This window comes from Corythoichthys intestinalis, chromosome 8, assembly GCF_030265065.1.
Source record: "Corythoichthys intestinalis isolate RoL2023-P3 chromosome 8, ASM3026506v1, whole genome shotgun sequence".
Taxonomy (NCBI): domain Eukaryota; kingdom Metazoa; phylum Chordata; class Actinopteri; order Syngnathiformes; family Syngnathidae; genus Corythoichthys; species Corythoichthys intestinalis.
The window spans coordinates 55,866,849-55,889,397 of NC_080402.1; the positions used below are offsets into that span (position 1 = coordinate 55,866,849).

At 39.2% G+C, this 22,549-nt stretch overlaps 1 protein-coding gene across 4 annotated transcripts in view; it reads right to left on the bottom strand.

Moving 5' to 3' along the window:
• Positions 1 to 22,549, bottom strand: part of gne (glucosamine (UDP-N-acetyl)-2-epimerase/N-acetylmannosamine kinase) — an 89,245-nt gene that overhangs the window by 22,304 nt on the left and 44,392 nt on the right. For all 4 annotated transcript variants that reach the window (XM_057844325.1, XM_057844324.1, XM_057844323.1 and 1 more), the window contains exons 4-9: positions 22,288 to 22,534; positions 15,850 to 16,057; positions 15,602 to 15,754; positions 12,426 to 12,638; positions 12,222 to 12,309; positions 7,806 to 8,016 (exon numbers count right to left, since the gene is read on the bottom strand). In XM_057844325.1, coding sequence (XP_057700308.1) covers positions 7,806 to 8,016; positions 12,222 to 12,309; positions 12,426 to 12,638; positions 15,602 to 15,754; positions 15,850 to 16,057; positions 22,288 to 22,534 — 1,120 coding nt within the window. The remainder of the gene's footprint in view (positions 1 to 7,805; positions 8,017 to 12,221; positions 12,310 to 12,425; positions 12,639 to 15,601; positions 15,755 to 15,849; positions 16,058 to 22,287; positions 22,535 to 22,549) is intronic.

Below are 22,549 nucleotides of genomic sequence, written 5' to 3' on the forward strand. Positions count from 1 at the left end.
TTTTTCCAACATTGGCCATTGGCCAATTAACAAACAAAAAACAAGCTGATAAAAAGGATTCTGATCAGGCTTCTGTGTGGTCAACTGTGGCCTCCGTTGACTGACGTTAGGACCCCAAAAGGACCCTGCAGCAGCTTGGTTGTTACAGGAAGCTTCAGGCTCGCCTGTTTTGTAATAATGTAAGGGCCCAAATACAGCAGATGAATGATCGTTGTGGTTCCAGTCCGGCTCCAGCAAAAAATAGCACCGGACCCAATTGGTTCCCATTTTATTCTATTGCTCAACGTACTGTATACCGGCCGCGTCAGTGTTCCGGATTGACTGCGGACCATCTCTGGCGTGTCGCAGCCCACCGGATGGTTTAGTCTATTTTAGGCTATTTTTGCCGGACACGCATCCGACAAAATGAGTGGAGCCTGGCCTGACGTCAACAGCCCAGTAGCTTATTCACGGTAACACCAGCAAACATGGACGATGAACGTTTCATCATGGAGGTGGAAAGTCACAAAGTGATTTACGATGCAGCAGATCGTTATTATAAGGACAGCAATAAAAAAGAAGCAGCAAGGTGTCCTATTATGTGTGTTTTTCTGGCAATGACATCAAACGCACGACGTGCTGACAAGTTTGAGCGAAAAAAAATGCAGCGTATCTGGAAGTGGTTCCACTGCGGAAATTCTCGTGCCCGGCGTGCACACAATGTCGGTTTGTATACAGAGTCGAGGGGGAAAAGCACGAAAGAGAATAAAGAGACACCCACAAGTTTCAACCTGGTGGTCTATTCAAGATGTTTCTCTTTTTTCTTTCCTACATTTTACTTGACTTTTCATAGAAAAACCAACAGTTTGCGCTGGGCACAGGAATCTGCGGTGTTGAGACACCAATTCCAAGTACGCTGTTTTTTAGTTAGTCTAGTATATAATTCGCTATCCATTTTATAAATATTACAGATTATTTAACAGTTGTTTATAACAGCTCTATGAATTGTTTTGTGCCATAAAATTTAAATGTGCACCAAGATATAAGCCCATCGACACAACCAAGGGCATAATAGGCCCCCGCACCCCCAGCCCCCACACACGGAGCCCTGATCTCAAAATGATGCAGTCAATCTGGAATTAAGAGACAGACACAACTAAAATATCAATATGCAAAGAAAAAAATGTGCTCTCTCTCTGCTTCTCTGATGAGAACAGACTCTGTGTGTTTTTCGTTGTTTTAAATGTCACATTATAGCACGCGATCACGCGAGTGCTCACGAGGGAACGGAGTTGGCGGACTGTAGCCTTGCGCAGCCGGTATGATTTGCCTGGTTTTGACGTACTGCGTGGCACGCAGTCAACACTGAGCTGGACCGGAACCGAACAATCACGCATCTTGTGTATTTGGGCCCTAAGATTTGTTGTTGTTGTTGTTATCTTGCATGAGAGAATATGCAATGTTGCTTTACCCTTTTAAGATTTTTACTGAGTGATCCTTACACTCGAACTGTAATTCCTAGCGTTAACATAGCATTTGTGTTAAGATTTAGCTTTCGCATGGTGGGCATCCTTTTTTCTCTCGCTTGTCTCGTCATGATGTCCTGGTCGGTTTACCGTAATTTCCGGACTACAAGCCGCTACTTTTTTCCCCTCATTTTGAATCCTGCGGCGTGTGCAATGATGCTTCCAATTTATCGATTTTTTTCACAGCCTCCAAGGGCCCTAGAGTATAAAATGTAAGAGTGAGACACGTGAAATAAATGTGTCTAGGGAAGACGCTAGTTTGCACTATTACTGGTAATTTAACTTTGTGCTTTGTGCATGAATAAAAGTAGCAGAGCCTCATTTTTATGCATGAGTAAAATTAGCAGACCCGTAAAAAATGGAAAATGCTAGAAGAAATGCATTTGGCGTAGCTTTTAGGTTAAACGCAACCAAAGTGGCTGATCAAGAAGGAAAAAGAGCTGCTGCACGTAAGCAGCCATCAAGAGGTCAAACTCCATTCCGACTGTGATTCCTAGGGGGCACAAAAAAAGAGTTTGCAGCAACTTGACAGTAGTGTAAATCATGCATTTAAAGTAGTAGTCCAAGTTGAATGGGAGATATGGATGACCAGCGGCGAGATGTCATTTACCAAAACCAGCCGCATGCGAAGAGCAACTTTTGCACAAGTCTGCAAATGGATTCTGACAGTGTGGAGCAGTAAAATGAAAAAAAAAAAAAATTCACCATCACCTACAGGTTTCGAAAAGCCGGTCTGCTGTGTGACGAAGAGGACAAGCTCAGGAGTCAAGTTGCCTCTTTATGAGAGACATTGAAAGCGACAACGAAAGAGAGACTGAGAAGGTGCGTGGCAAAGTGTATCTGAGCCTATTCATATCCGACACTGAGGGTGAAGACTTCCATGATTTTAGTGCACAGGAGGAAGATGAGTATGGCTAACAATGACTTTTATGTTTGTAATAACCAGCCCAGTTAGTGCTGTACTGCCGTGTTGCTGCTATGTAACTGCCGTGTTGCTGGCGCTGCTAGGAAAGAAAAGTTAAGGTATGTTATTAAAATTTGGAAAAAACTATTTATTTGTAAATATTTCGTGTTACTATGTGGGCACATGCGGCTTATAGACAAGAGAGGCTTATGTATATGCAAAATTGGTTTTTCTGTTTAAAAATGTACTGGGTGAGGCTTGTAATCAGGGGCGCCCAATAGTCCAGAACTTACGGTAATTATTTGAAAATATTGTACTGTTCTTGCTGAATGTGTATAATCATCAAAAGAAGTGCTGCGTTCGTTGGTTTGGTAGCACTAGAGTGAATTGATCCTTGTCTCATGTCATCATTGTACATTTGAAAGGCAATTAAAAAAAAAAAAAAATCATAATCTACGTGCTTAAAAAAAAAAGTATATCAGCTTCAGGGGTCGCGTTAACCGAATATTTTCTGTCGTTGACCGATTTTTTAAAACGGTGACGGAAAAAACTGAAATCCATCCGTCATTTTGACCGGTTGCAATTCACACCCCAGACCACAGGGTGGCGAGTGAGCTTATTAATTAGCTATTGTCTCCCTTGATGCATGACGTCGTTGGCCTCACTCTGAAAAATGTCAAGGCAACTGAGTGTCCGAAGTTTCTTCAAAAAGCCCCAAAACGACGATGGTGTTGATAAAAGAGGTGAAAAAACAGGGACTGCACAAGCGGGCACGCAATTCAAGTCCATGCGCACCAGGAGGAAAGTGTGAGACTACGTTCAGGCCACAGCAGTTGAACTGTTAATTTCATTGTTCCATATGCTACATATGGTAGGCTACCTAACTACTGGGGCCACAGTTAGCTGTTTTTGTCACTGCGGAGAAAAAGTTACATATTCATCTGCTTGATGTGTGATGGCACGGTGTGGATTCTCTGTTAAGCTTGTTCGGACAGAATATTAATTTAAAATGAATGAAAACTAAATACTATTGAATATGTTGAAGCGGTATGCAATGTTAAGAGTCTTGTTAGCTGTAGGCGCACTATCCTAGACCCCTCACTATCCACTCGCGGGGGCCTGCGCTTGTCAGTGACGTTCCTTATTCTCGCTATATGATTATACAACTTTAACATTTGTTAATAATACGCTCTGTGTGTAGTATCATCCATCGCTTTTCCTTTTTAAATGGGCACTTAGAAGCGAACGCAAGAAGTAACAACGGCAACATTTTTAAACGGGCATTTCACGGGAGAGCATTTCGACTCTTCGAGTGGAGCGAGTGGATAGTGAGGGGACCGCGCGCGGCTCCTAAGTGTCTCTGTCACGTGACTGTCGTAGCCGGTAACGCGCTCGGCCAAATGGACACACAAGTACGGAAGGTGAATTATGCCAAACAAAGGGTCACCACAATGTCATTATCATCATTTTAAAAATTTAATTGACGGGTAAAAATAGATTATGACCGGATTTTTATGACCCTGTCAGTCAAAATGACAGACAACGAAAAAGTCTAGCGCAACCTCTGATCAGCTTACAAAATCGGCTTTGGATATCGGCAATTGGCTGAATTTTTTTTTTTTATTTTGATATCAACATCTATTGAAAAATTATGATTAAAAAAAAAAAAAAAAACTTAAGGCACTCATTTAACCCATTGGCTGCTGTTGATGGCGCCAGACGTCCAATCCATTTCATTTCATCAGTGGGACTGAAACGTGAGCATTCCCAGCCAGTCCTCCCAGATTCTAGATTCCCAGATTCTACGACTCTAGGTCTATTGCCATCAATGGTAATCAATGAGTTTTAACTTTAGAGTGTTAGGTGGGGCCATAACCAGTGTCTATTTCTATTTTTGTTCATTTTTATTTGATTAATATTGTATTTATCTAAAAATGTATTGAAAAGATAAAAGAGATTAATAATATATATAACTAATGCTAATATGTAAGTTAAATTACCCAAAATTGCCACTTGCCGTAAGTACGAATAGATAAACAATTAAATTAGAGCTGCAGCTATCGATTATTTAGGCAATCGATTAATATATCAATTAGTTCGAATAATCAAGTAATCAGATTACGAACATTTAAGGCATTGCGGAATCAATTTTAGGATATGTTAAACGAATGAACAAGTGTTTATGCTGTTACAATTACACTTTCAACAGAGCATTAAATGCGAATATAAAATAAACATCCTGAGTGTTTCTTCAAACTATGCAGAGTTGCACTTTTATTTCACAGGAGCAATAGATGCATTTAAAAATAAATTAAAATACCTAAACCTAGCCTCAAATGATATTAAAAAAATGATCTAAGTACAAGAAAAGAACAATTAGCTAACTTGCATAGGAAAAAGTCTGCTAGCTTAAATGCTAACTTAAAAAAAAGAAAATAACAATGCTTTTAACAAATCGTTTTAACACATATTCCAACAGAAAACTGCTAAATATACTTATAAAAGTAATTAAAGAATGTATAAACAAACATATTAGCATTGGTCTCAACAGGGAGCAGCTGGATTCAGCCATGTTAAATGAGTTGGCATATTCACTGTTGGCACTAGAGGGCAGTGTATCCACCCAAATCATTAAAACTGACTGTGACACTTTCAAAACAAACCATTACAATGCCTCTCTACTTAAACAAATCCTTGAACAACAAAAAGCTTTTTTCTAATCGAATACTCGAGTTAATTGATTAATTGTTGCAGCACTAAAATAAATTATTCAAATAATTAAGTCCCAAAAATAGTCACTTGCTCTATGTTGGGTTAACCGTTAACTGTCCCTAAAAAGAATTAAATACAATGGATGGGAGGCAGTATGGTTTATGACGTGGGTTATTCCAAGGGCGTAGGTTTGGCCTTAACATTGGTAGGGACGATACAACAGCACAACCTGCATGTACACTTTTTGCTCAGAATGGGACATTAATAAGACCAAACAAATTAGGTGAACAGGGGTCAGGGCTACATTTCTCACGAATATGAACCCAATTAATTGATACATTAAATCAGGGGTGCTCATTACATCGATTGCAACGCTAGTGTGGGTAGTTTGCGGCATCAAAAAAAAAAAAAAAACTTTTTTCTTTTTATGTACATAGTTAATTATGATTATGTTGTGTTGTGTGAGCAACATTTGAGGTAATGAAGCACCCGTCCCTCTCTAAGCAGCTTCTTGATCATGTTTTTCTAGTTCTATAGTTTCCAGCAGAGTTCACTACATTTCTCACAATTTAATTAACGTTAACGGTTGAAAACAAAAGGACACTTCTCTCTAAGCAGCTTCCTACTCGAGTTTTGCAGGTTAGCAAGTTTACAGTTTAATGTTATGCTAACTCTGATGCAGGTCTGACTTCCAGTAGCAAAATTAGTGGTGTGTTTCCAACCTCCACAACACTGGCATCTTTTTAAATTACTTACAGTGGCTGCTGCTGGCCGAAAAAAAAAAACTTCTAATATACCTCGTCTTCGAAGCGGGTGGAAGAGGCATGTTGTCGACATGTATGTGTGAGTGTGATCATGCGTGTGTGTGTGTCGGGGGTGGGTCAAGTCATCAGCCAATCAAACTTGTGTTTGAGGGGGGAAAAAATGGAACCGGCGCATTCAGTAAGTGAAAAGGGGTAAATAAGTTTAAACATAATGAAAATAATTCACTTAACAATGGTTGGGTCAATTCTTTACTTAAAACATATGCGAAGACAATCTAAATCACATGTATAACTCAACCTATGATGCATATACGGTTGCTTAAAGGTTGGTGGGCACAATTTTACCCAGATCCAGACCGACGTTGAATAAACGATGATTTTCCATCAAAATCATCAGTATGGTTGACATTGAAATTTTCGACAATAAACAATGTTGAATCAACATTGCAAATACCAATGACACCTGACAATGGTTGGGTTAACATTGTTTTAGAGTTAATGTAAAAATGTTGACAAATAGTTGATTGTGATTGACCGTGAAATATGATTGAAAAGTCATCGAATTATGGAAGAGCGGGAGTTATGGTCAAAAAATAGTTGTGTTAGTGGTTGAGCGGGAAGACAGCGTATCACCTTAAACAAACTTCACTGGAAACGCAACATTTAAGGATAGCCATATTTAAAGGTAAGCCTGTTGCTTTTCTTCAGAGCCTTCATCAGCATAATGTCAAAAAGTAGAATAAACCACGTTTGTCATCAAAGTTGTACATGAACGGTTTGCCTGACACAATGTGACAAAGTTGCCGAAATTGTAAGAAACGGTGCATTTGCTATGATTGGCAGACAAGCGAAGACCTACTTAGCCTGAATATTAGCTAAGTAGAAATTAGTTCAGGCAAATGTAATTCTTTTTCTGATTAAAGCGCTAAAATCATTAGATATGTCAAAATTGAGTCTTGTCTAAATTAATTTATTAACCACAAAGACAGTGCGGTCATTTTTCCATCGTAGCTATAGCTAACTAGCTAGCTCCGTTGCCATATGTAGCCCTAATTTGGTTTGGGATTGGTTGGGAAACTCACTTTACCACAAAATACTGAAATATGTCAAACTAACCAATGACACCTGCTTGAATTCCTTGATATGAACCGTGAATGCCTTTTTCCCAGATAGCAGACAGACATTGAAAAGATGTTGTATCAACATTCCGGTGTCGATCTTATATCCTTGAATCAACGTCACTTTTACACCCTCAATTTAAGTTGTTTCAACGTTGAAATCCTTACAAAAGCTAAACGCCATTTCGATTATTAATAATATTGGAACAATGCTGAATCAATGTTATGATTTCCACCAAAACGCCCGCTCATCCATAATTCAATGACTTTTCAATCATATTTCCCGGTCAATCATAAATCAACGATTTGTCAACATTAGTTCATCAAATATAAAACAATGTTAACCCAACCATCGCCTGACATACCACAGAACACCGTTGGATCAACGTCAATTGAACCATACTGATGATTTTGATGAAAAATCAACATTTATTCAATGTTGGTCTGTTATCTGGGACGTGTGTTTGAGGGGGGAAAAAATGGAACCGGCGCTTCAGCAAGTGTAAAGAGGTAAATTTAAGTCTGAACATAATGAAAATAATTAACTTAATAATGGTTGGGTCAATTCTTTACTTAAAACATATGGGAAGACAATTTAAATCACATGTATAACTGAACTCATTATACAGTATAATGCATATAAGGTTGCTTAAAGGTTTTAGCCTCCTGAAAAGTTGGTAGTGTTATGTCCCTACCGTCCCTATGCAAACCTACGGCCTAGGGGTAATTCTCTAATACCGTTGGTAAACTGACGCACGTTTTATGTGGCCAAAAAACATCTAATTCAGGCCACAAAACCTACCTGAGCGCAGACAATTGCTACTCTGAGGTTGGTACCGCCAAGATCCACAGCCAGAGCGCTTTGTTTCTCCAGGATGTGATCAATGTCTTGTGAGATGGAATCTTTCACCGTGGGGAAGCAGAAAGTCTTCTGAAGCGGCTTATTCAGGTCAATGGATTTTAAGAACTTGAGAATCCGGGGGACGGCATTTCCGTCACCATAGATCTTAGAGCTGGAAATGAAGAAACACTGAGAGGTGAACTGTGCGAATGCAGACTGCTGCAAAGAATATGAGTCACAGGTGAAATGAAGAGCTATCACCTTAGTAGCTAGACTGAGGTTCTTGACATTCATTTCAATCAAGTTTAAGTAACCAAAATTGTGTGCTTGCAATTTCATGCTGTTTGGATGTGGAATTGGAGTACATTTTTATTTAGTTTTTTGAGGGGAAATAATTACAGCAATCCATTTTATATATTGTGCAAAAAGCAGGTGAGGCTGAAAAAGCAGTTTCTGCGCTTGCATCCCTCTTTAAAATAAACTGCTGTATTTTAGGCCAAAAGAACTGTTGTGTTTGATAGAACAATATGTCTATATGCTGCCATAGCAGTTTCATTGCGCATTAAGCCCCCAAACTATTTTTTGTTTGTCCGTTTTACCCTGGAGAACCCCGTTTACAGACGCCGAGCAACCGCTTTTGTTTCAACCCAGCCATAAAAAGAAGATAAGTAATAATAGTAAGTATTCAAAATGTCAATCATTTTTAGCTTAAAATCATTAATAGATATCTAATATTTAGTTAAAAAAACAAACAAAAAAACACTTTATTAAATTATTCACTCGCATATTTTAAACTTTTAAACACATTACGTCACAATGAAAAAAATAGTGTCTGTAAATAGTTACGAGGTAGATATCCGTGACCTATCACTTAATTGTATTTTGTTACTGTCGCATTTTCCCCGATATAAATAATCGATCCAATAAAAGAAAACTAGAGAAAAAAAAAAAAAAACGTGTAAAAGGATACATATTTGAAAAAGAAAATCTCGACCACTCCTTGATGTCTGCCATTTCTGCAATGCGACCCTTGTTATATTACCGTGTTTCACCCATAAAATCCCCAAAAAGTCTAGTTGTGGCCATTCACAGCTGTGTCTTGACACTCGGTGATACATGCTACTCGGAGTTTTTGCATCGAAACAAGGTAAATATGCGATAATATCTCGTTAAATTCATGATGTCTTTAATTATGCTCTCTCATGCTCTGACCTCAAGTGAGGGTGATAATGCTGAGCCTGAGAACGCCTGCACTTTTTTTGTTTGAAGTTAAAACAAATTTAAATGATTGCAGTTACAGTTCATTGAAATACTATTTTATTTATTGTCAAAAAATTCAAGGAGCTATTATGCAAGTTTTTATTAACTTTAAAAGAGGTGCTGCTGAGTGAGTACTCCCTGTATTTTTGTTGTATTGTATTTTCTGTGGAAAAAATTCAGAGGGGCTATTTATTTAAACTTTTATTCAACTTTATAAGAGATGTTTCTAAGTCAAGGATATCCAGGCAGTTCTGGAGCTATTATTTTCTATTTGTGTGATTCAACAAACATGCTTTAGGCATTTCAATGAAGTTCAGTGTTTGCATTATTCCATTTTTTATGCCAATTTTTTACGCTTTTTACTGTATATTAATATCGGCTCCAAAAATCGGTTATCGGCCCCTCTAAATACTAATAATCTGTATCGGTCGTGAAAAACATACCTGTCGTTCTCTATTTTTTATTTATTTATGCTTACCGTCATTCATTGAGTAAAATATGGTTTCGTAAAGTACACCCCCAACAACATTATTCAAGATGATATTCCTCCCCCGTATTCATGTATTATATCGATAGAATATATGTCAGGGGTCTCCAAACCTGTCGTCGAGGGCCGCTGTGGGTCCTGGTTTTTGTTCATACCGATCAAGCACAGACCTTTTAACCAATGTGGTTTCTACCAAAACAAGCAGCACCTGACTGTAATCAACTGATTACACTTACTGCATATATAAACACCAGATGGGTGAAAAGGTGTGGTCTTGTTTTGTTGGAGTGAAATCCTGCACCCATTGCAGCCCTATGTGGAATAGTTTGAAAACCACTGATATATGTCCACATAAATTTAGGAAAAAATTGAACGTTGTTTTAGGACATGCGATGTTACCATACGATAACAGATATTAAACATTGAAACACGCATGACATCCTGGACACACTAGCCACGTTTACATGCTGACTTTTATTCATACCGATTCAAATAATTCCGAATGGAAATTTCAGATCAGCTGTTTACATGTCACTTCATCTATTCCGATCCAGCGTTTACATGTGTCTGCCTTTATTCCGAAAGGACGTTTGACAACTGCCGTCTGACATGCGCAGATTAATCAAAACAAAGCGTCACGTTGCAAAACATGGAGATCGATCGTCAGATCAGCTGCTGTTTTAACTTTTCGAGTGGAAACAAAACTTCAGAATGACACGCCGTTCATTTAAAAAGTTGTGTGGGCTGGTGGAGGGATTCATGGATATAAACTTTCCGCCGGACTCCAATTAGGTGCGCTGTGTGTGTGCTTGGAAGCCATGTTGCAAGTGACGTTACTTACGTCACCAAGTGACGTCACCACGTCAGTACGGAGCATGTGCAGAAAGAACGCAACCAGACACCATTCCGCTTCCCTGTTTACATGATATAATTTTACTTCTAATCGGTTTGGGAAAAGGAATATTCCACCCCTGTGATACGGAATGAAATTCCATTCGGTTTGGGCCTGTTCATTCTGAATGAGGTGTTTATATGGAACACATTTATTCGGTTTGAACATCTAAACCGATTGCAATTGGAATATTTGGCTCCATGTAAACGTGGCTACTGATTCACGGTGAGTAGCTAAAGTGTTAGAAATTTTTAACAATGGACATTACATATCAATTTGGAATGAACGTACACATTTCCCCCCAATCCATAGGTACCAGAGTTTACATTCTTGTATACACTGCTGGCCAAAAGTATTGGCACCCCTGCAATTCTGTCAGATAATGCTCAGTTTCTCCCAGAAAATGACTGCAATTACAAATGCTTTGGTAGTAATGTCTTCATTTATTTGACTTGCAACGATAAAAACAAAAAACAAAAAAGAATGGGGAAAAAAATTAAATCATTATCATTTACACAAAACTCCAAAAATGGGCCGGACAAAAGTATTGGCACCCTTTGGAAAATCATATGATGCTTCTCTAATTTGTGTAATTAACAGCACCTGTTACTTACCTGTGGCGCATAACAGGTGGTGGCAATAACTAAATCACACTTGCAGCCAGTTAAAATGGATTAAAGTTGACTCAACCTCTGTCCTGTGTTCTTGTGTGTACCACATTGAGCATGGAGAAAAGAAAGAAGACCAAAGAACTGTCTGAGGACTTGAGAAGCAAAATTGTGAGGAAGCGTATGCAATCTCAGGGCTACAAGTCCATCTCCAAACACCTGAATGTTCCTGTGTCTACCGTGCGCAGTGTCATTAATAAGTGTAAAGCCCATGGCACTGTGGCTAACCTCCCTAGATGTGGACGGAAATGAAAAATTGGCGAGAGATTTAAATAAACGATTGTGCGGATGGTGGATAAACAACCTTGACGAACATCCAAACAAGTTCAAGCTGTCCTGCAGTCCGTGGGTACAATAATGTTAACCCGTACTATCCGTCGGCGTCTGAATGAAAAGGTACTCTATGGTAGGATACCCAGGAAGACCCCACTTCTGACCCACAGACATAAAAAAGCCAGGCTGGAGTTTGCCAAAACTTACCTGAGAAAGCCAAAAACGTTTTGGAAGAATCTTCTCTGGTTAGATGAGACAAAAGTAGAGATTTTTGGGAAAAGGCATCCACATAGAGTTTACAGGAAAAAAATGAGGCCTTCAAAGAAAAAAACACGGTCCCCACAGTCAAACATGGTAGAGGTTCCCTGATGTTTTGGGGTTGTTTGCTTCCTCTGGTACTGGACTGCTTGACCGTGTGAATGGCATTAGGCCGATAGTGCCAATACTTTTGTCTGGCCCTTTTTTGGAGTTTTGAGTAAAATGATAATGATTTAATTTTTTCCCATTCTCTTTTGTGTTTTTTCATTGCAAGCAAAATAAATGAAGATATTACTACCAAAGCATTTGCACTTGCAATCGTTTTGTTGGAGAGATTGAGCATTATCTGACAGAATTGCAGGGGTGCCAATACTTTTGGCCAGCAGTGTACATTGTCATAAATCACGATACTGTGTAGTGAAATGTCAAAATGCCCCAGAACTACATTCTCGGGATTGTCTCAAAGCGCGCTGAGCATTATAAAAATTCTTGAACAATTACTGGACTGACAATCGTTTTCTATTAAATGATAGTTTTACCAGGGGTATCGCTTTCCAAACTGCAGCTGCAAAGCATGGAAGATCTTATCATGCGTATCGGCATCCCTCACATGCAGAACATTCTCACCTAACAGAGAGGAAGTAGGTTTTTTGTTTTTTAAATTTCTGAATATAAATGGTAACAGCAAAATACGCACAGCAGGGGTCGCTAGACGCCCACGAGTTACATCAACTCAGTCTTACCCGTCTCTCTGCCTGTTTGTCTTGTTCCCAAGTTGATGACCGGTGTACCAAAGGCCCCCGCCTCTCGCACACCACAGCTGCTGTTTCCAATCATGCAACCGGCATGGGACACCAGTTGAATGAACTGCTCAAAGGGAATGTGCTTCACTGCCTGAAAGTTGGGATGCTGCTCGATGCCCTTTTTTCTCATCACCCGCACCATTTCCTTACTTCCTGTGAAAACAGGAAAGTATTACAATATGACAAATCTAAAATAGTGATAAATACGGGTTTGCGAAAGACATCCATAGACTTCATAATGGTACTGACGGGTCAGATCGGTCATGCACTGCGCCTCGCCTTCAAGTAGGGGCCGCCCACATCAAAAGGAGCTATTCACAAACACGCACGCAGCGATCTAGCGCCAGATTTCTGTAGGAAAAGTACGAAAGCTGTACCGCATACAAACAGGAAAGATTGTCTCAGGAGTGATTTGTTCGAGGATTCAATTAATTAATTATTATATTTTTCATACCATGCATGCACTTTGAAGCGTGAAAAAAAATCAATGGGGGAAAATAGCCGCTACTGCATTGGCATCGTAGTTTGCAATATTTACGTAAAATATAAGCTGCACATTTTTTTTGCTTTTAACCAAGAATCGAGACTTATTTCCATATAGAATTTGGGGATTAAAGCATTTATTCACAAGAATCTTCACAGGAAAAGCTCAGTTTACATCAGGTGGCTGCTAGCTACACTTACAGACTAGCATTGTACTTCAACATATTTATGTAAAATAAATGCTAACTGGAGTTTTTTTTTTCCCTTTTAACCAAAAATTGAGACCGTTTTACGTCCATATCTATAAAGAATTCGGGGATTTAAGCATTTATTCACAAGAATTTTCACTGGAAAAGCTCAGTTTACATCCGACTGCCGCTCGCTACTCTTACAGACTAGCATTGTATTTTGACATATTTACGTAAAATAAATGCTAACTTCACGTTTTTTGTTGTTGTTGCTTTTAACCAAAAATCGAGACGGTTTTACATCCATATCTATAAAGAATTCGGGGATTTTTTTATTTACATTAATTTTCACTTGCCTGGCACGGCCAGAGTGTTCTCCCTGTATTTTTCAAACACTGTGAGAATAGTCTGGGACCCAGCTCATTAACGGCCTCTCGAGCAAGAACAAAATCAACCGTCCAATCAGATTCGTTTATTTGCGTGACGTGTTCTTAATGAGCAACGTCACTCTTCCGCGTCGGAAGTCGTATCCACAACAACACAGATGGCGAACAGGAGAGCCGAGAATATGTTCCAATCCACGGTAAAATCAGTTTTAAATTACCATAAACACATCGACACAAGTCATTGACAACAGTCTGCCTTGCGCTAGCCATGTTGAATAAACTCCGCTCTCCTCGTATGTTTATTTCCGCGCGCAAGTCCCTCGTCGCTTTACTAAAGTCACGTTCCCCCGTCGCTGATTGGTCCACTCCGCTGTCTGTTTGCTGTGGCTTGCTCTGCCCTAGAAATTTTATCCGCTGAGTGGTGGCCAGACTCAATAGCTGGAACAGCGGTGAGTCTGGTGTACCAGGCTAAATTTTCACCAGAAAAGCTCAGTTTTCATCAGACAGACGCTAGCTACACTTTACACATCGAGACTGTTATGTCCATATCAATAAAAAATTTGGGGATTAAAGCATTTATTCACAAGAATTTTCATAGGAAAAGCTCAGTTTACGTCAGGTGGCCACTAGCTACACTTACGGACTAGCATTGTATTTCAACATATTTACGTAAAATAAATGCTAACTGCACAGTTTTTTTTGCTTTTAATGAAGAATTGAGACTGTTTTACGTCCATATCTATAAAGAATTCGGGGATTTAAGCATTTATTCACAAGAATTTTTACCGGCTAACTGCACAACTTTTTTTTGTTTGTTTTTGACCAAGAATCGAGACGGTTTTACGTCCATATCTATAAAGAATTCGAGGATTTAAGCATTTATCTACATGTATTTTCACCGGAAAAGCTCAGTTTACAACAGGCAGCCACTAGCTACCTTCACTAACAGACTAGCATTGTACTTTGACATATTTATGTAAAATAAATGCTAACTGCACGTTATTTTTTTGCTTTTAACCAAGAATCGTGACTGTTTTACATCCATATACAGTATATATATATAGACTTCAGGGATTTAAGCATTTATTTACAAGAATTTTCAATGAAAAAAGCTTTTTTTTTCTGTGATTCCACTTGGTCAGCTTTGACGGCCTCGCCAATGATGCAGGCCCCCTAATAACAACCCCGTCTTCCGTCAATCTTATCTTAGTTCGAAGTGTTTTCTGTCAAAATACCTAAGTGACTCTTATTTCATAACTAGTGCTGTAAAGATTAACTCGAGTAATTCGATTTGAAAAATAGCTTTGAATCAAACGTTGCTGCTTCGAGGATTTGTTTATTTAGAGTGACGTTGTAATGCTTTGTTTTGAAAGTGTTGCATTTAGTTTTATTGATTTGGGTGTATATACTGCTTTCTAGTGGCAACAGTGAATAACTCGTCTAACATAGCTGAATCCAGCTGCTCTAAAACCAACATAAAGTATGTTTTTGTTTGAACTGTTATGTTTATTAATGCGTTTGTTATTTACTTTAGAAGTATATTTAGCAGCTTTTTGTTTGAATATGTCTTTGTAGGACTTGTTAAGAGCTTTGCTAAAAAAAAAAAAAAAACATAAAACCTGTGGCATTTAAGCTAGCGGACCTTTGCTATACACACGTTAGCCAATTGTTCTTTTGGTGTACTTATACTAAGCTCAGGTATTTTAATTTAGTTTGAAATGCATTTATTGCTCTTGTGGAATGAAAGTGCAATTTTTCATAGTTTGAAGAAACACTCAGGAATTTTATTTTGTATCTGCATTTAATGCGCTTTTGAAAGTGCAATCTTAGCAAGCCAAAATAAATGTTATTACGCTTGTTTCTTTGTTTTACATCTCCCAAAATTTATTCTGCAACGCATTAAATGTTTACAATCCGATGACTCGATTATTCGAACTAACTAAACGATAGATTAATCGATTACCTGAATAATTGATAGCTGCAGGTCTATTCATAACAAGTTCATTTTTGAGAATTGCAACAGAAAAGACAGTGATGTCTCATCAAAAATCCCACAAACCGGCATCAATGTTGGGAAAGAGGATGAGAGTCCTTTTATTGAAGGAGATAAGTGCATCCAACATGAGTCCATAAATTTTAATGGAGTGCTGAATATCAGTTGTGACTGGGTGCTGCAAAGCCACAATGTAGTCATGATCCTGCACATTGTCACCTGTATAAAATCATAACACAGAAATGATCACATGTGTTGTGTGTATACGACTTTCTACTGTTGTACTTCAACTATATCGGATGCGTCTGACATACCCAACCAGCTCTTGATGATATCCAGATAGTTTTCATGGTTCTGAGATGACAGCAGTTTATCGTAGGAGGGACAGCCAGCCAGCAAGATGCGGGAATGGTCCTCACACATGGAAATAAGGTGTTGCTCTGCCCTTCGTGTGCAGCAGGCATGGTAATGGGCTAGTTTACTGATAGCGTGGCGGATCGAGTCATCAATTGTGCCGCTCACCTGGGAGCAGAGGAGCCATGATTTCATGTACAGTGTAAAAATGTTATCACCTAGTACAGTGGTACCTCTACATACGAAGTTAATTCGTTCTAGGACATTGTTTGTAAGTCGAAATGGTCGTATGTCGAGCAGGATTTTCCCATAAGAATACATTATAATTCCATTAATTCGTTCCACAGCCCAAAAACCAACACTAAATCCTTAAAAAATACTGCTGGTACAATTACAAATGGCAATTACACATAGCAAAGCACATTAATTATAAATAGAAATCGTAATATAATAATAATAATAATAATGATAATTCCTGTAATAATGTTCGAATTGGGTTCTAATGTGGCGGATGTTTTTTTTTCTGTACCGGGACGCACCGCATGACTGACGTGACACAGAGAGGAGCGGTGAAGTTGAGTTTACTTTCGCTTTCAATGTTTTCTTGAGTACACAGTCAAGTGGGGCGGACAGCAGGCGTTTTGTGTTGGATAAGTTCTGAAATAAATGATAAAAACCTGACAAAGCTGGCGATTTCTTTGGCGATGTAACCACAATAATTGTCAACTTAACTTATAAAGACTGGCTAACAGTGGTCGGAGGAGGACCGTGGATATGTATTGTTGAGCCAGTTCACAGATGCGCACCCCACGCTTATATTTCTCTATAATATGCATCTTCATTTAGAAGGTAAGCGTCACTTTTTTCTTTGTTTCACCACCTGTATCAACCTTTTTTGAAACCTCTGTTGATTTCTTTCACAAGAAAGTCAGCCGTGCGTCCGTCTGCGGTGCGGTCATGTCGTCGTATTTCGAGCATGTCGTCGGATGTAGAAACAAATGGCGTGTAAAATTTTGCGTCAGATGTCGAAAAGATCATGTGTCGAAGCGATCGTATGTCGAGGTACCACTGTATGCACATATCAATCCCAAAATGGCCAAATATCCCCCCCTTTCCGATCAAGATTCTACTCCGAACGAGAGGGTTAGTTTATGTCGATTTGTAATCCGATCGGCACGCATGAAAACACTATATTCCAAAATTTTGTAACACACCGTCTTTACTTGTGATGTAAGTATATGAGTTTCTTTTATTCCTGGAAGCTAGTAGAAGCAGACCGAGAGGAAGACAGGCGTAACTTCATACAACAAGAAGAGAATGCATCAAAATGCAAACTGTAGCATTTTGCTTGCAACTGCAATTTTAGCAAACTCTTAGTTTTATAAATTTGTATTGTACTTTATTATGCTGGCATCAAAAAATATGCAAACTGACGATAAATCTTTTTTCATACCTTAGTTTTTTAATATACTTACGACACGAAACAAGGACAGCATCAATCTGCGCATGTCAAAATAATTTGTTCTGACCAAAGGTCTGATGCATGAAAACCAAAGCCCTAATCGGATCAATATTTTTAGTGTCCAAAAACTAGAGGTCAACCGATTTATCCATATTTTTCCAACACCGGCCATTGGCCGATTGACAAAAAAATACGCTGATCAAAAAGGCTTTTGATCAGGCATCTGTGTGGGAAACTTTGGCTGGCGCTGACTGACGGTAGACCCAGGAAGGACCCTGCTACAGGAAGCGTCTGGCCATAAAATATTGTCAGGTTTTTTTTGTTTTTTTTTAATCTTGCGTGAGCGAATATGCAATGTTGCTTTAGCCTTTTAAGGTGTTTAATGAGTGATCCTTACACTCCAAGGGGCCATTTACATGGTAACGCTCCAAGAATACAACAAATTTCATGTTTCATTTATATTGTTCCGTCTTGGTTCCGTCTCCATTCGAACGATGTCGTAATAGCGTACCGCACGAATGCTATTTTTAGACCGTGATGTCACCATCGTAAACAGGAAGGGTGTCAACACAGAAGCGCCCTCGCATACAACCCATGTTAATACTGCATGTTTTCTGCTGCCAAAAAAGAACATGCCGAGTCAACACTTCTGCTATGGAACTTGTAGAAACGACTCTAGACATTACAACATACAGTGGGGAGAACAAGTATTTGATACACTGCCAACCCATTGGCAGTGTATCAAATACTTGTTCTCCCCACTGTATAAAGGAGGTTTTCTTCATACGTTTCCCGAAGCCAAAAACTCAGAGGGAAAAAATGTGAACAATGGATCAACTTGTGCGAACGTCCAAAAGACCAGTTTAACGCCAACAAGGTGAAGCAATTTACCTTCATATGCAGTAAACATTTTGTTGCCAATTGCTTTCCACAGCCTGCCCCGAAGAGGTAAGCCTTTTTGACATTTTTACTTATTTTTTTAGCGTGGCGTTTTGCCGGGCTGCTTCTGTCTGACAATGGATGGCAATGAATGACCGCCACTGTTGTTACCTTATCTGTTGTAAAAAAAATAAAATAAATAAAAAAAATAACTTTAGCAAGGAGGAAGTGAAAATAGATTCTCGAATCAAGATTTGTTATTAATAAAAAAAATAAAAAGAGTTCATTGGCTGTCACTGAGTAGCATTTGCGATCGCTACACAAAAATACCAATGTAAATTACCCCCAAGACCGGTCAGAGATTTAATACAACCAGAGGATATAATATATAAGAAAGACAGGGCATATGGTGGTAAAGGATAGCTTGTTGAAACAGGACAATGTGACTGTGCATGCCCAAAGTTACGTGTGCGAGTTGACGTCATCAGCGCGAGACCGTTCGTTGCGGTGCAATCCCCGCAATCGAATCCTTACGCTTTGGAGCTCGGAATCCAAAGTTTGCGTCTTCTATGGATAGAAAGATTTGCAGTTCTTGAAAGATAAATGTTAGTACGAGTTCTAATAATTTGATATTAAAATCCCTTTTAATGTTTTCGTTTCAATAAAATTTGCATAGACTACATAATGTATTGACAGGACACAAGGCGTGGGGCTGATTCATAGGGGGCCTATCTCCGTCAAAGCTGACCGAGTAGAAACACAGAGCTTTTTCTGTTGAAAATTCTTGTGAATAGATGCTTAAATCCCTGAATTCTTTATAGCAGGGGTGTCCAAACTTTTTGCAAAGGGGGCCAGATTTGGTGTGGTAAAAATTTAGGGGGCCGACCTTGGCTGACGTCCTTTATGTCGAACAATATATTTAAGCGAATTTTAGCAATCCATTCTGTGTGTCACATTTGCTTTATTATTTTTTTTAATTAATAATTTCAACAATCTCGCAACTAACCTTTGTGGCGTTCTCTTTCGACTCTCGGGCTCTTGCAAAATACTGCTGCTGTGAAATTAAACTAGCTTCAAGTTGCTTCAATTTCTCGCTACGGATCTTCCCTGTAATCTTGTCGTACATGTCAGCGTGTCTTGTTTGGTAATATCTTCTCACATTGAACTCCTTAAAAACAGCAACTGTCTTTTTGCAAATGAGGCAGACAGTTGTTGCGTTTTTGAGTGAAGAAACAGTCCAATTTCCACCTGTCCTTGAAGCGTCTGCCTTCGCAGTCAGTTCTTTTTTTTTTTTGTTGATTGTCGCCATTTTAGAAAATTGGGAGTAAAGGCCACACGGGGTAATGTTGCTTAGAGTGCTGCTGCCTTTTCGTGGGTAAATGAGGAGCAGCATTTAGTGTGTAAGATACTTCATATGCTTGTAGCAGTACTGCTGACCAATTTATTAAGTCTGTGTGCGCGCCAGACATTATTGATTTTATGACAGATGCTGGGGACCGGATGAAATTTGACCACGGGCCGCATTTGGCCCCCGGGCCGGACTTTGGACATGTCTGCTTTATAGATATGGACGCAAAACAGTCTCGATTCTTGGTTAAAAGTAAAAAAATAACTGCAGTTAGCATTTATTTTAGGTTAAATATGTCGAAGTACAATGCTAGTCTGTAAGTGTAGCTAGCAGCCGCTTGATGTAAACTGAGCTATTCCAGTGAAAATGCTTGTGAAGAAATGCTTAAATCCCTGAATTCTTTATAGATATGGACGTAAAACAATCTCGATTTTTGGTTAAAAGCAAAAAAAAAAAAAAAAAAAAAAAAAAAAAAAAAAAAAAAACCTAGTTAGCATTTTACGTAAATATGTCGAATTACGATGCTAGTCTGTCAGTCAATGTGGCGGCCGCCATATGTAAACCAACCTTTTCCAAAAAAAAAAAGCTGCTAATTTCTCCTATTGATTTTTTCACGTTTCAAAATGCATGCATGGTATGAAAAATATAATAATTACCTTGAATCCTTGAACAAATCACTCCTGAGACAATTCTTCCTGTTTGTATACAGTACACCTTTTGTACTTTTTCAACATAAATCCTGCAATGGATCCTTGCACGTGTTTGACTAACTGACTGCAAATAAGTGAAGCAGACTGTAGGACAGCCCCCTACTTGAAGGCGTTGCACAGTGGCTGACAGGTGTGACCCATCAATACAATTATGTAGTAGATGAAAATTTGTAAAATGATTTTAACTAGTAGGTCGCCATTGTTGTTGAGTGCGCAGGGCGGTGACTTCACATGGCCACGCTGCCGAAATTCCACAGTGTCACTCTAACTACATTAACATGTTGTCGGTTCTGCCCATCTAATTTAAACCCGAGCGGAACATAAATGAGTAGGACAGCCCTGTCGATATTTCACAAAACGGGCAGCAAAAGCAAAATGAACTGGAACAACGCAAAGATTTGCGTTCACGCGTCAGGTTCGCTAGTGACAGCACTCTCCTGCTCTAGTGACAGAGCAGGAGAGTGTTTGATGTCAAAAAATGTTTGCAGAACTTCACGGTAAACTATTGTGCTATCCAACCTATTCCAATATTATTGTGGCGATAGTTAGCATCCAGAGCTATCGTGTGCTTTACATATGATTAGGGTATACAGTAAAACACAGATTATTTTTGCAGATAGCCCGTGTATCACAGCACATGAAAACATTGATGCAGTTTGCCTCTACAGAGACGTCTAATGACGTCTTACCTTATTTTGTCACGTAAAAGCACTGTCCATTGAAGGGAATAGTATCTTTTCTCGTATTTACTGTTAGACTTTGTATTACTCTAACACACTTAATATAATCAATCAGCGAATAGTATCTTTTCTCGTGTTTACTGCTTGACTGTTTGTATTACTCTAACACACCCAATATAAAATAAATAGCATTAATATCATAGTTTAAGGAAAACAAGCAGAATGTATTTGACTTAGGGCATAAAGACATACATGACGCCTACTGATCACGGAAGCCCAATGCTTGCGTCATGCAACTGACGAGGCAAGACATCCACAAGCCCACGTCTGTGCCACCAACTCCCGCAATCTGTTCTCCCGGACAGTCCAGAACAAATGGTGGGATGTGCCGTCCCAACACAAGGAACACTGGAGAACGCCCGATATCCAACTGATAACACGAGTGATAAGCCTCCAAGAGCCTCTTTGATGCTGAGGCAGACAAAATCTCCCACTGCGGTTGCCCCAGTAACAGTGACTCAGCAACTGACGCACTAACTAAACAGCCCAAACTGCGATAGAAGATTATCTTAAACAATGGCCAAACACATCCCCTTCTTCCTGTCCACAGCCCTGTCCACAGCGAGAGCCTTCAAAAAGACTGAATGTTTATCTATTGGTTGTCATTTTTTATCGGGGACCTTTTGTTGACTTGTGATATGGTGACTTTGGAATGTGTCTGCCTCCTCGCATGAGTCTGTTTCTGTTTCGCCTTGCCGTTTGATCGCTGTCGACCTGAATAAATTGTCAACTTGTGCTTCGAAGCCTTATTTCGTCTTTCAAAATGGAGTCAGTACAAGGGGTTAAGACTAAGGTGAACGCGGGGAGTTTGGCCTTTTGGCCGGGTTGTCGGGGTTTTGCCAGCCCGGGTCGTTGGAGTTGCGCCAGGGGAGGTCCGGCAGCGTGATTCTGGCAATCTGGATAAAAGGTCAAATTCTTTCACCATATTGTTGATCATCCTGCCAGTGTTCTCAGATTTCTCAGATTTACCGAATTAATCCTTTAAATCTCAGATCATCATTATAAATTTGAAGCTGTTAAAGCAATTAAAAAAAACAAAAAAAAGCCTTTCATAATCTACGAGCTTTCGTATAAAAAAAGTATATCAGCCTGAGATATCGGCTTACAAAATTGGGTGAAATTTTTTTTAGATAATGGTATCAGCATTCGAAAATCCCATATCGGTTGACCTCTACCAAGAACAGTCCATCCGATCAGAGTTTTAATCCGAAAATTAATCGGATTAAGGACATTTTATCAATGTAAACATATTTCCGTACCTCTCCTCCCTCGAGGTGAAGTATTCTAACGTTCATCAGTGCTGCAGAAGTAGCCAGAGCCAATGCATCGAAACGATCTCCATGGATAATGACAATATCCGGGCGCAGTCTTTGTAGGACATCTGGAAGTTTTACCAAAGCAAGTCCTACACTCTCCACCATGGCTGCCTCATCCTCTCCTCTTACAATCGTGTGCAGTTTCGAACTGATGTCAAAGTCATCCTGCTCAATCATTCGAAAAGTGTTCCTATGAAACACAAAA